Genomic DNA, 13,841 nt, shown 5'->3' with positions numbered 1-13,841 from the left:
TGTATCATATCTCTGTTTGTTTTGGATTTAGCTCTATTCAATCCCAATAAATAAATTTGCTTATTAAAAAAATGTAAGATAAAGTTATCAGCCGTATGCGTCACTTTTCACGGGTGAATATGCTGTGTATTTAACACCCATTCTCATTCACACACACATATATATATATATATAGCAGACAGAACCCTTTGAGTCTCCTGCTCATACAGATCCTTCTCCAGGCAATATGAAGGCTCTAGTAAGTATTTCATGCTTCACATCCACACAGCTCTGATATTAATAAAATAAAGAGAGATCGATCATGCGATTTCTCAGGCACTTCATATATAAGATTAAACTGCAGAAAATATGGCCTTTTGTGTGTAATATTATACAGATAATATACAAAAATACATTGCAAAGTTCTTCTGGGAACTAGAACATGAAGAAAGTTCTTTTTTTTACTTTGATAAAGTATCCTTGGAAGCGTTTTTTTCTTGAAGTGCTTTAGACTGCATTATCAACACATGACACAGATAAAAATTATATTTTCTTTAATTTCAATATCATGTCTGTACAAAAACATGATTGAAACCTTAAAAGATGATCAGATGATTCACAGGAATGCCCCGAAGTGCGATAACCTGGAGCTCAACTCTTATCCTGCTCCTATTTTCTGGAAGAAAAAATGTATATACAATATAAAATTTGCCAAAAAAATGTAGCCTACCAGAAGCTAATTTTAAAAAAACAAACTTTGGTGTAGGTTGGATATAATTGAAATGATCATTTTACTTCCTCGATTGCTATGTCTCAAACAGCAAAATATTCTGCTATGTTTTTATTGAAGGACACTGTATCTGCAGTCAGGAAGCTTCTAACCGTCATTCTTGTCTCTGCAGATTCTGCTCGCTGCCCTCCTTGGAGTGACCTTTGCAAGTGATGTAAGCTGGTGCCTTTAAAATATATATATTCTATTTGTTTGCTTATCCATACTTTAGATTATGTCTTCATCATTACTTCTTTTCTGTTAAATGACATTTACTACATGGCAGGGCCAAACTGGTTATAACGAGGCGGTCTTGACATTTTAAGGCCGACGGCTGCCTAATCACGTCGGTGCGGTCGGCGGCTGGAAATGAGAGGCAGCACACTATATGCGTGGGCCAAGAATATCCAGCCCAGGGCTATGTTGGGAAGCAGCCCACTGGGAATTTTCCTGGTGTGCCGGATGATCAGAATTCAATTCTTCAATTACTTAAATTATATATTCCAGATTAGAAATGGCTTTGTTTTAATTTTTTTTTTTTTTAAACTCACAAGAAGAATTTTGAATCTTCTCTGTTTCTAGATGCTATGAACCCAATAAAAGAGCAGGACTATAAGTAATGTTTAGAAGATGTGTTCGGAAATGCCGTATCACTCATCTCGCTTGTTCTGTATATTTCCCTGTTAAAGCTTTAGTGTGTTATATTGTATTTTGTAGACAGTCGACATCAATAATCAGGGAAACACTGGTTCAAACGTCCATCAGACCGTTAACATTGATAACCATGACAACATTGCCAACGTGAACCAATTTAATGGCTGGCACTCATGGAACTCCATCTGGGATTACAACAGAGTAAGTGTCACTTATAAGAGCAAATAAAAAATATGGGGGATGGGAAAATAAGAAGGTTACGGGATTGAGAGCTAGCAGAAAGGTAATTAACCTTGTTTTTTAAATCCAGGGTCTCTTCGCTGCCCGCCTCATGTCCAAGAGAGCTTGTGTGGTGAGCAGGATTAACAGAAATGTGGTTCCCAGCTTAGAACAACTCAGCAAGGCCAGCCAGGAGAAGCCGGTAATGTGAAATGGACACCAATCGTAAAAAATGTTGCTGATAGGAACATATATAATATGATATATATAATATGATATACTATGATATAAAGGTAGAACAAACATCATCATCTCGAACCAAACATGCTTTTATTTCCATTAGGGATAGAGTTGAGTATGTCTTGATATGAATATTTAATTCTTACATTATCTTGTAAAATCTGTGATTCACTGCAAAACTGTATTAAACTATAAACTGTTTTTACCGAGTTGAAAAGATAACTTTCCTGAATGGAAATTGCTTGATTTTAGCTGTTATTTTTTTGCTAAAAAGGATTGCTGGTGAATTTGATATAAATTCTATAAAAAGGGACTTCACTGCTCTGTCAGATTGTAAATAAAATGACATGCACGTCAGAACAGTCTTAATCATTATTACATTCATATAATTCAAAATGTATCTATAGCTTTTTATGTAAAACAGCTGATGTTCTTCCTTTTGGTTTTAGGATATAATTTGCATAAACATCTACAATAATATAACTTGCGTTAATTCTTCTTTTAGAACCCTAATGCTCCCCCTCCACGAACCCTGACTTACACAGTGTCACAGACACGGGTTAAGAACGTGGCCCAGTTTGGCCCACATATCGAAGCCCTGTGTAAGGGAGTGCCAACTTTCTTTGCTCAGGAGGTACAAGGTGAGTCCCCTACAAATCTGTACTGGACAGGTGTCCATCTTCAAGTATCCATTACGTTTAACTATATGCACCCGTAATCAAAGATACACAAGAAACCTATCGACACCTAAATATATACACAGCAAACACACACACAAGTTTTATTAGTACTATGGAACGGTAAATTTTATAGCTCAGTCGCTTTTTAATTATTTGTAAAAAAAAATTGTAATTCATATGAAATGTGTTGAGGAACCTTCCTATCCTCTTAAAGGGTCTCCTCTACCCATCCTATGTGTATAGCATGGGAGCAGCCATCCCCCTGATGAAGAATAATCCTGTAGATCTTGAGAACAGGACGTTATTACATTTAACCCCTTAAGGACAATGGGCGGTCCCTATTGAAAACAATGCATTTTGAGCCCGTATACGTACGGGCTTTGTCATTAAGGGGTTAAATGAACTAAAATTGTTACATATCGTTGTTTTCTTATAATAAAAATATACGTGTCGCACATGTATCCTCTTATGAGCAGACATTTCGCTAAAACTCCTCTTGGTCTCTCTTAGGTACTGGCTTATTTTTGAACTGGCATAGCTGCACTAATCTCGGCATCTTGCGGTTTTTGGGCATCTCTCTTTGTGGGAATATTGGATGCTAAACCTTCTGCCCCGACTCCTCATAATCTGAATGTGCGTGCCTGGCCGGAGTGATTTCATCCCCTCTCTTCCATCTGATCTTTTGTTTTATGTTTCCTCTTTTGTTTGTCCACTGGTTGGAGAGTCTGTTTGTTTATATAAATATTAATATGAAAACTTGCATTTGTTAAATAAAGAGCTTTCATTAATACATTTGCCTTGGTTTTCTAATTATTCTAAATTCTTTGCTTTCGCTCCATAAATTAATGCCTTTTTATGTATTTTTTTTAAGAGGAGACCGACATTTTAACAAAATTTCACTAAATTATTTAGCTGTACACGTTGTCTTTATCCAGTATAAAAATCTATAAGAGCTAGAATATTTGCCATACTCCATATCAAGAAATATAAATCTCATCACTAATATATATATATATATTATATATATAGTATATACATACATACATGCATATATATATATATATATATATATATATATATATATATATATATATATATATATATATATATATGAATAGATACATACATGCTAGTGGACATTACTACTTTGCTGTTCAGGGACTTTGCTGTTCTGGAGAATGGCAGTTCTAAAAAGAAATGGTCCATTATTAATGTTATTTTTTTAAAAAAAAACATGTTAAAACTCGCATGCCTACAGCTCTGAAGATTTACAGTTACAATATTATCCCCTAAAAAACATGATGCCCAGTTAGGTGAAGGTTGTAGTTATATATTTTCGTATGAAAAGGATGTATGGGTTTGAGGACATTTTGGATCCCAGACCAAATGCTGATATTCAGATTCGCCTCTACAACTTTGTTGAAGGTGATCCAGGCATATTCTTGAAACAGGACTAACGAGCACAAAGCTATTAAAACAGAACAGAACTATGGCTGATACTGGATCTTTGAATAAAATGCACTGAATGCCCAATAATTCTTGGTGACCAGGAAAAAAAGCTTTATTGTGTTCTCAATTTCCAAAAATATATTTAGTGTGATGTTAGAAGTGTGTTAGAATTGCCAAGTCTCCCAAGACATTAATTTCCAGGCAATACATCATAGACTTGCTTAAGTCCTGTTTTTTTAATTGTGGATTTTTTTTAGGTTCCCAATATTCTTATAGAGGGCTATATACTTATAGGGGCTTTTAAAGCTCCCCAGGTATAGTCATTATAGTGGCATTTACAATTAGTCTGGTCCCTTTACAACAAATATGATATGCTCTTAAACACAAAGGGCTTTGTATCATTTTTTAAGTAAACCTCATCATCCTCAAAACACTTTTTTGAAGACCTGATGTAGCTCATTTAGACTATTTATATGATAGTTGGGTGACCTCTTGCATTTTAGTGGTCCCTTGAAGGAAGCTCTATTAATGGGGGCTATAGCCCTGTATAAGCTGAGAGACAAAGGTTACCTTACCCATGTATATACAAAAAGGACAGTTTGTGGGTATTGGTAAATATAGATTGATTTTATTTGTTGATATGGAAGTTTTGTGTTTTGTTGAGGAAGGTTTAAGTATGAGCTCATTCGTGTTTAATTATGAGCTCATTCGTGCGGATAACATTGTTGAATCTCTGTAGTCTGAAAACAATGTATTTTGGGCAACATGCTCCATATTTTCACTTCACTCATATGTTCTCCCTTCCATTTCTAAATCAATCTTATCTTGTCTTCTAGAGCCAAGTTTATACAGCAGCGGATGCAACACCAGTGGAATCATAAACATTTTGGGAATTACCATTTGCGGGGTACCCACCGGCTGCTAATTTGCTTGTCTATGAGAATGTAACTATTCTATCATATATTTTGTTTACAGTCACAAAACTAAATAAAACACTTTTCCACGCATACCCCGTGACAGATATTTCTATTATGGAATCGCTTGTGCAGAGAAAAATCATACACTGTAAATGTTATTCATTCGCTTTTTTTCTAAAGACTTAACTCCATAAAGGAATCCGTGCTTTAACTAGTAGTGAGACTTTTATATAATTTCTTCGCTCTAAGTATTTGGAGCGGAAGAGCCCCAGAAAGGGCTTAAGAAATAAGTCATACAGTAAAGTCTGCTGTTTATGGGTGAGTTTAATTAAATGCCGTGACGCAGCATGAGCATGTTGGCACTTTAATTTCTAAATCATAGTAATTTTTTCCTGCTTAACATAAAATTCTCGTATCACTTTTATAACAAGGGGGAAGCTCCGAGGAAATGGAAATAGAGCACAAAAAAATGAATAAATATTTTTTTCAAATAATTATTATTATTATAACTTCAGATGTGACCGCAGTTTCATTTTATATGGGACAGAAATGTGCATGTTTTATATTTATGTAAATACAATGTATTTTTTTGTTGTTGTAAATTATGGTTTTGCGTCACAGACAGGGGTAATAACAGACAAGCATTTCTAGATATTCTCCCGAGAGGAACAGTGTAGTAAAATGTATACAGTAAGAGTAAACTGCGAGTAATGACAAGCCGGAAGGTTTGGGCTGGGTTTATATAGAATTTGTTGACCAATTATGACAAACTGAAGACGCATTGATTTGATCGAAATGTAATATAATCATAATTATAGCAGCGTTTCAGTAGCACTACAAAATACCAGTTTTTACATTAATTTCCATTGGAATCATTTGTTAAAACTGTAAATATTCTCACCGTAAAAAAAATGCTATTGCTTATTAGTCGCAGGGAAGTTAGACCTTTTAGTCGACCAATGTTCTTAGTCAAAGTTGATGAGTCACATAAGCTTTCAAGATCTCAGAGGTCACAAGCTGCTTCTTGTCACAAATTTCTTAGTAAATATTTGCAAAAAACGCATCTAAAAACATATGGTGGGCTCATGAAAAAAAAAAGCTTTCAAGATAGGGTAGGGTTGCCACTAGTAAGAAATGACAGAATGGACAGACCGCATGAGACAACTTGTGCTGAAGAGCATTATTGTTTTTTATGGATTAATACACAGATTTGGCTTAATACATAAAGAAAACACAATGATAAAATGCTAAATTCCCACTGTGCACTTTGGATCCAGATGTCCAGCTGCCAAATTGGCCCATGCAGAGTCAAGACATATCCCTGGGTGCTGTAACGGTTAATTTCCATCGACTATACCTGGGAACTTCGCAAGGCTGGCCCTTGGGAGCTCTCCCTCTCTTACTCTTTATAGAAAGAAGGGAGGTGGTGTATCTGTCACATGAAAGGGCAGAGACAGGAAAGTGTGGTGCTTGGGCAGGGTGTGTATTGGCCAATCGGTGTCTGTGGTGGCTAGATGACTGGGTCAGAACAGCTCCAAAACTGCATCTTTTCTGGGGGCCTAGGCTCAGTGTTTCACATGGGGGGCGATGAATACACAGTGCATCGCAGTTTGTTGTGTATGGGGCTGCGTAGACCACAGACTGGTCAGGGTGCCCATGCTGACCCCTGTCCACTGCCAAGAGCGTCTACAATGGGCACGTGAGAACTGGACCACGGAGCAACAGAAGAAGGTAGTCTTGTCTGATGAATCATGTTTTCTTTAACAACCCGTGGATGGCCGGGTGGGTCGCTTATCTGGAGAACACATGGCACCAGGAAGCATCCATGGAGGCCCCACCTCGCAACTTACCGAACTTAAAGGATCTGCTGCTAACGTCTTGGTGCCGGATACCACAGCACTCCTTCAGAGATCTAGTGGAGTCCATGCCTTGGTGGGTCAGGGTTGCTTTGGCGGCAAAAGGAGGACATACAGAATATTATGCAGGTGGTCATAATGTTATGGCTGATCGCTGTATGTATTTTTTTTCTCTATAAAATCAGGTACTGAGACATCTTTGGTATCAGATCACATACCTATTAGACAGATACACACATGGTGTTTGTATCAGATTATATACCTATATACAGAGGCAGATCTGGGGCATTAGTACGCAGCTTCTGGTTGGATATGCCTGTTCACATGCTACATGAGCATAAAAATGTAACGTGTGGCTTAACTTATCCTGCCATCGACCGCACTCATGTCATCAGGGGGCTGCCAGCTTTAAAGTGCAAGGGCCTACTCATCATCACCGCTCCTTATTTACCACTACTGCCCAGGAAAGAATGCAATGTATCAATATACAAATAAACAAACTCCTAAAGCTATATTTTTGCAATGGTTCCTTCACATTAAACCCATTTCTGCTGATCTGAAACCTCTAACTTTTTCATATAAAGATTTGTTAATTTGTAAAGATCTGGTGCCATCTAGTGGTGAGTTTGTAGAACTACACACCTTATTGGTAATAGCTGATAGATCACTGAAACCGATCTGTCATGCATTTTACAGTTCTATACACTAAATAAATGTAATGTTTACAGATGAAACTAAGCAATATATATGTAATAAAAACCCACATTATGGAAAGTAATTGTGTTTTTCAGGATTTGCATAATCAAATAGATTGCAAGAGCAGGGCCCTCTCCTTTTGTCCCATGTATGTTAATGATATTTAAATTGTCTTAATTATTTTTACTGTACCTTATTGTAACAGCACTATGGAATCTGCTGGAGCTATTTCTATTGTACATGGCTAATGAAGGCAAGGTTACCCGCTGATATGGCTAGCTCCCAATAGACTAAAGAGGGGTGGATGGGGCATGGGCAACAATAGCAGCGCCAAATGCCACTCCTTGCCACCCGAAGTCCTGGTGATCAACTCAGATTTCTTAATACTGAGGAACGACATTGCCAGTTTGATGCCTAGGGTCCTTTTATGAATAGTTATATGAGTGAAGGGTTCCTCATTAGTGGTGTCTAAAGAGGGCTGTAACCTTCAGGATAGTGTCAATGTATTTAAAAAGTCGTGTAGTGCTAGTGATTCAACTCCACGATAACGCAGTGGTATTGTGATTAGATTGGACTCTCTAAAAGCGGGGTACTTTGAGATAGTGACTAAGTAATATATGGCCATACAATGACTAAGTCAACAAGATTTATATGTGAGCTACTTTGTTTTAAATAGTATTTATTATGGGCCATTGGTTGTTATGGTTGTATATTGGTCATTTCATCAGCACCCCAAAATGTGTGTGCTTGTTAGCTATTTTTATTCTGAATGAGAAAGTAAATAAGTAATAATTAAAAAAAATAGGTAAAAAAAAAGAAGTTCACCAAGTTTCCTTCCATGCTGCAAACTGACAAAAAAGAAAAAACGCATTTTACCTGCAGTGATGTCTATATTCCACCAGGTTCCCTGTTACATGAATGAATCAGATTGTATCATTTATTCCAGCCCAATCTGTCAATAAGTCTGAACTCAACCAGATAAAAATTATCAGTAAGTACGTCAAACACTGACATGGATCTCTTCCAGCGCACGGTGTGTGTGTCCATGTTATCATTTGGCATCAGGTATTGATGACTGATTAAGAAATGAATATTCATTCAATCATTCGCTTCAATGAATTATCTCAAGTAAAGAAATATCTATAGGGAGGCACCGCTGGCGAAGAGTCAACGCACAGGGAACAGCACATCAAATGCTCAACCAGGCTGTACGTCTTGATTCCCATTACATTTTGATTCACTTTGTGTTCAATTTTGTTACATTCTTTACAAGGTGTTGTGGTCATAACTGTATTTAATGTTATTTGATATTTTCAGAACTCAAGAATTTATATATAGTAGTATAGTAGGATATTGGGAAGATGAGAAGGGCAATTAAATCATTTTTTAATTGTAGAATTTATATTCTAATTCTTGCACTTATTGGTAGATCTGGAAGAAGAAACCAAAAGCCATGTTAAGTAACTATAACGTTCAAGTCCCAGCACCACTGGGAGAAGTTCCCATTAAGAGAAGAAACACAAGCGATGATCTGGTGACATGGGGGGGGGGAATCTACATGCAGATCGGTTTTAGTAATTATTTTAGTCTAGGAAATGTAAAACTAGCAAGACATGCTTGGACAACATATTCTATATATCAGTGCACACGCATTCAAGAATGTCCATGGTTCCCGTTTTGGTATACTTATGGTATGGTTTAAAACGAATGAACTAAAAATGAAGGACAACCAGAAAGGTGTTGGCATTAGAAACACGCAGAAAAGCATAAGAACCCGCTCTACAAGAGGAAGCTATGTGTGTATGAGAATCACCAAGCAGCATGCCAGCAATCACTCCTTGGACAAAGGAGAAATGCCATAAAGTCATAGTAAAACATGTCTTAATGATGAATAAAAAGTCCCTCTCCCATCAAGGATAGAAAAGCGGAACCTGTGCCATTGTAAAATAAATAAGCACCATTAGTCCCTGGTGAGCAAGCAACTTTTCTCTGATTATAGTTAAACCTGTAGATAACCTTCCCGTTCTTCAAAGTTCTACAGGCAGTCACATAGATGACAACTAAGAGCTAATTGAATGTTTAGTGGGCATTGCTGAGAAGGTCCGTATTGAGCTACTCAGGGATGCCCCTGGTGTCACCTACTACATAGATTGGATGTATAGAAAACAGTTGTTGGAGGCATTTGCACAGCATGCAACAAGTAGCCACACACAATCTAGATGATGCCACTGTTCCTAGGCCATGCTGCTGGGACCCAATGCATAAGCAAGCAACCCGTGATCCATGCTGCTTTACCTCTGAGACACCACTTATCAAAATGCTTGGTTGGACATACATTGCAAGGAACCTCATACACAGGTGAGCTATGCTCCAAAAAAACAACAGATATTAAGTACGGTATTTATTGTTATGTTGGTTCTGTGTATAAAGTGACATTAAACTTTTCTTTAACCCTTGAGAAAATGATTGAGCTAACCTTACTTATTTAACACGTTATTTTGCAGAATAGCTATCTTAAGTGTTTGTGTAGAGAAATGATATTGCTTACCTTACGGCTGGGGTCTTCTGGCCTCCTGGTCCCGCTCTCTGACCGTAGGGGAGGTGGCCGTGTCAATATCAGGCTGTCAGATCCTCACTTTTAACAGTGAGATTCTAGAAGTACAAGTTAAGTAATTAAGTTTTTTTACGCAAATGTTTGCGATAACAATTGTGCAAACCTCATCTTTTATATAAGTAAGAATGCGTTTTCTCACGGGAAGAGTAGGGGAGGGGGAGCTCCTCTCGTTTGTACCGAGACCATTGATAATGTTCATCTTTGGTTATGTTCTGAAATAAGTCTGGGGCAGGGCTGACATTATTATTCAACATAAGTTATCTGTTTTGGTGCTTGGGGGTTTATTGGAGTGCGAACCAGCTGGCCAATACAGTACATGTCGCCATTTCTCCTTTTTCTTGTCTGTATTTTTGATGGATGTGACCTTTTGCTGTTTATTGCTCAAATGGGATTTGACACCAAATGCTGTAAACGTCCCCCGTCGATAAAAAAAATGCGTTTTCTTTTATTTTTACTTTAAGTTACATGTCTTTAGAAAACATTATGCCCAATACTCCATGAGTAGGCATAGTACCTGAAGTAGGACAACACTCCACCTTAATGCCAATGTCTTCATACATTTGGCCACGCATTTTTGGACAAACAGTAAGTTGAATGACCTTAACATACCACAATGAAATAATTTTTAACACAGGAACTCTCGTATCTATGGTTAATAAGATAAAATCCACAATGTGTCTTTTTATTCAAGATATGGAAATGATCCAAGAAAAGATTTGGACGCTGGCATGTTCTTTCTCCATCGACTATATAAAGGAGGTTCGGAGAGGGGTCTGTACCTTCTCTTTTCATTCTAACCTTGATTTTGAAGAAAGGCAATCAAAATGCAAACCCTGGTATGTACGGTTATTTTAAAATAAGATTCCTTTGGGAGTGTATCATTGTGTGTGATGGATTGGGATGTCCCGTCTGCAAAGGAGTCACAGTCTACAAAAAAAGTGATGGTAAATGGGTCGTTATTGCCTAGATTAATCGTTTAGCAGATCGTTCACCTGCACATTTATTTGTTGTTCTTCTAGAGAAATCGAGAAAAATCAGATCAGATTATAAACAAACGTACGGTTATGTCTGATAATTCTATGAATATAACTTAACATGGATTTATTCATTTCAGATCATACTCACCACCATCCTTGGAGCCTTATTTGCGTCATCCCTTGCCAACGATGTAAGAATGGATTTTTGTTATCTCAGTTGAAAACCATGTGTCTTTAGTTTCAGCGGCTTTTTAACCCCTTAAGGACAATGGGCGGTCCCTAAACCCATTGAAAACAATGCATTTTGAGCCTGTACGTGTACGGGCTTTGTCATTAAGGGGTTAACAGAGTTTGATTAGCTTGGAAATAAATAGATGAAATGTATAAAATTGAATTCTTTAGGAACACAGTATGGCAATGTGAAGAATCAGTCCTTTTCTTAAGGAAGTTATGACAATGTAATTTTTCTTCACAGAATGTTGACATTAATAATGAGGGGAATGTCGGGAGCAACGTGCACCAGACTGTGAACATCAACAACCAGGATAAAGTGGCCAGTGTGAACACCCTCAATGGATGGGACTCCTGGGATTCTATCTGTGACTATGGCAGAGTAAGCGCTACATGACACTGTTCACTGGCATTGGGTAGATAACCCTGGATGGATGAGCCTTTTTCCAAGCGTCCGAGTGAAAAACGATTATAAATCTATAAAAAGACATTCTTAATAAATACTGAATTAAAATAATTAGTTGCTACGTAATTTGCACACTCCTTTTTAATTAGATGACAGCATAAATAAAATACAACGTCATGTAACTTACTGTTACTTCAATATGACTTTTCCTTATAATTGGTTATAGAGTTTTCAGTTTTAATTAACAAACAAAAGATACAAAAGGAAATATCAGGTAATAATCAAAATAGCATACACATGTAATAACACCCTACGGCAGCAGTCGGGGTCAAATATGTAGTTTATAATGTCTTCCATGTTAGTTTTGACTCTTTTAGACCGCAGTTACACTATCCTAGGCAAATTCAAAACTTATAAATTAGTCAATAGCTCAAATAGAATTTATGTTTAACAAAATGTATCTATTTCCCCGTATTTTTACAAGGGGTTTGTTGCAACTAGGCCCTTTGGAAAGAAGATCTGCGTTGTGTCAAAGATGGATAAACAGGTGTTCCCAGGTCTGGAAGCAATAAGCACAGCCACCCAGCAGAAGCAGGTAAGGACTTAACGGTCTTTAGGGTAAAATATTGACTGTGTAAGGGCGAGGTACCACTGCTTTGTAAGCGGCAGATATAAATAAACTGAAACAGTTCACGTTATGTATTCAGAGTTTGTACGTGCCTTACATTAATCTCAAAGGCCCAGTCTTGACCATTTTATTTTTAGTGTTAGTAAAGCAAAATAGTTGACAAATTGTCCTTGTTTTGCAACTAAATGTGCAATAGTTTGGCACTTCTCAGTGCTTCCACCTAGTGGCTGGCTTCAGCAATTAACCCAGCCGTGATGCGGAAGCCTGCTTCCCAGTATGCTGTACTGAAGATGTGAGGAAGTTCTAATTTACCAAAAATAGAAAAAAATATATAATTATGACATCCTACATGGAAAAAGGACAAGCGCTTTGAATCCATCCAAATAGAATTTTTTACATTGTGATATGCAAGAAAAACAAACGCCTATGGATGCGACCAGCTTGGATGTATTACATTTCTTTGATCAAAGGCTATATATTATTTCCCCCCATTTGTAGCTTTCCAAAACTCCAGTCTTGTTTAAGTACAACATCAACCAGGTTCCTATTGCCAATATTGGAATATATGGTGTTCACATTGAGGCTTTGTGCAAAGGAATCCCATCGTATACAGCTGAGGTTAAACAAGGTAAGAGGTGTAGCTTTCATTGCCTTCAGCGTTACATGTCCTGTTATTCATCAAGGTTCTACTGACAATGCATGTACGGTTTGAAATGTATATAAGTGATAAGGGTGATTAAGTTGGGATAGAGCTGTTGCTGTCAATTCAGTATTGAGTATTCTAAATGTTTTTCAATTGTATCCCACCCGACACAGGACCCATCTCAGATATTGCACTTTGTGACACCGGCAGCATCTTTGACTTTGGTGGCATCAGCTTCTGCTTTTAGATTCATACATCTGTTCCTGCAGCAATGCAAAGTTTTGATTCTTCGCACTCAGACTACACGGATGTCTCTAAACCCATATCCCATCCCAATTCCTTTTTTTGTATTACAAATAAAGCATTTCTATAAAATGTTTGCTTGTCTTTCGTGCTGTCACTTTGCACCAAGCGTTCTTTGTAAATGTGGTTCACAATGTTTAAAAGCATGGCGTCCAAGCTTCAGAGCTTCATGGGGGGGTATTGGAACAGCACGTACCTCCATCAATGTTAAGGCTCCCTGGGACAGTCAGGAAAGATCGGAGTATCTCTCCAATCGGCCCAAGATTCCTTCTGCCCTCAAAAACGTGACTGTATTACGGAAAACAAGATTGTATGGTGGTATGTTTAAGACAGTGACCAAGCATTCACACGGAAACAAAAACTGTAGTAAAGAGTATAATACCCAGAAAGAGGTTTTTAAAATCACAGTAAAGTACAATCATCACATATGATCCTATTGTGAGGTCTCTACTCACCCTACATGCCTACTCCATATCCTAGCTATCCCCCTGCCTAGCCTGACAATACCTCCATGTTAAAATCATTATTCGGGAACTCGATATCCTCTCCGTAACTCTGATTTACAAAAAGACATCTATGC

General features: G+C 37.5%; 2 protein-coding genes across 2 annotated transcripts; both read left to right on the top strand.

The window, feature by feature from the left end:
- Nucleotides 1-226: 226 nt before the first annotated feature.
- Nucleotides 227-4,969, top strand: LOC128492781 (gastrokine-1-like). Its single transcript, XM_053465465.1, has 6 exons — nucleotides 227-238; nucleotides 882-923; nucleotides 1,466-1,603; nucleotides 1,713-1,823; nucleotides 2,367-2,502; nucleotides 4,827-4,969. The coding sequence occupies exons 1-6, from the start codon at nucleotides 227-229 to the stop codon at nucleotides 4,913-4,915; spliced, it is 528 nt and encodes a 175-aa protein (XP_053321440.1). The 3' UTR covers nucleotides 4,916-4,969.
- A 5,776-nt stretch (nucleotides 4,970-10,745) lies between these two features.
- Nucleotides 10,746-13,205, top strand: LOC128491467 (gastrokine-1-like). Its single transcript, XM_053463789.1, has 6 exons — nucleotides 10,746-10,832; nucleotides 11,188-11,241; nucleotides 11,526-11,663; nucleotides 12,172-12,282; nucleotides 12,814-12,943; nucleotides 13,132-13,205. The coding sequence occupies exons 1-6, from the start codon at nucleotides 10,746-10,748 to the stop codon at nucleotides 13,203-13,205; spliced, it is 594 nt and encodes a 197-aa protein (XP_053319764.1).
- The last annotated feature ends 636 nt before the right edge of the window (nucleotides 13,206-13,841 follow it).

The sequence above is a fragment of the Spea bombifrons genome, chromosome 4 (genome assembly GCF_027358695.1).
Source record: "Spea bombifrons isolate aSpeBom1 chromosome 4, aSpeBom1.2.pri, whole genome shotgun sequence".
Classification (NCBI taxonomy): domain Eukaryota; kingdom Metazoa; phylum Chordata; class Amphibia; order Anura; family Pelobatidae; genus Spea; species Spea bombifrons.
Note: the sequence above shows the minus strand (reverse complement) of the source record. Positions and strands in the feature narration are given on the sequence as shown.

Bases quoted from the DNA above. Each gene is read 5' to 3' on its own strand.
- LOC128492781 (XM_053465465.1), top strand. The intron at 924-1,465 runs GTAAGCTGGTGC...TGTATTTTGTAG, and splicing joins GAGTGACCTTTGCAAGTGAT to ACAGTCGACATCAATAATCA. The intron at 2,503-4,826 runs GTGAGTCCCCTA...CTTGTCTTCTAG, and splicing joins CTTTGCTCAGGAGGTACAAG to AGCCAAGTTTATACAGCAGC.
- LOC128491467 (XM_053463789.1), top strand. From the start codon at position 10,746: ATGTGTCTTTTTATTCAAGATATGGAAATGATCCAAGAAAAGATTTGG. The intron at 12,283-12,813 runs GTAAGGACTTAA...CCCCATTTGTAG, and splicing joins CAGCCACCCAGCAGAAGCAG to CTTTCCAAAACTCCAGTCTT. The intron at 12,944-13,131 runs GTAAGAGGTGTA...CACCCGACACAG, and splicing joins TACAGCTGAGGTTAAACAAG to GACCCATCTCAGATATTGCA.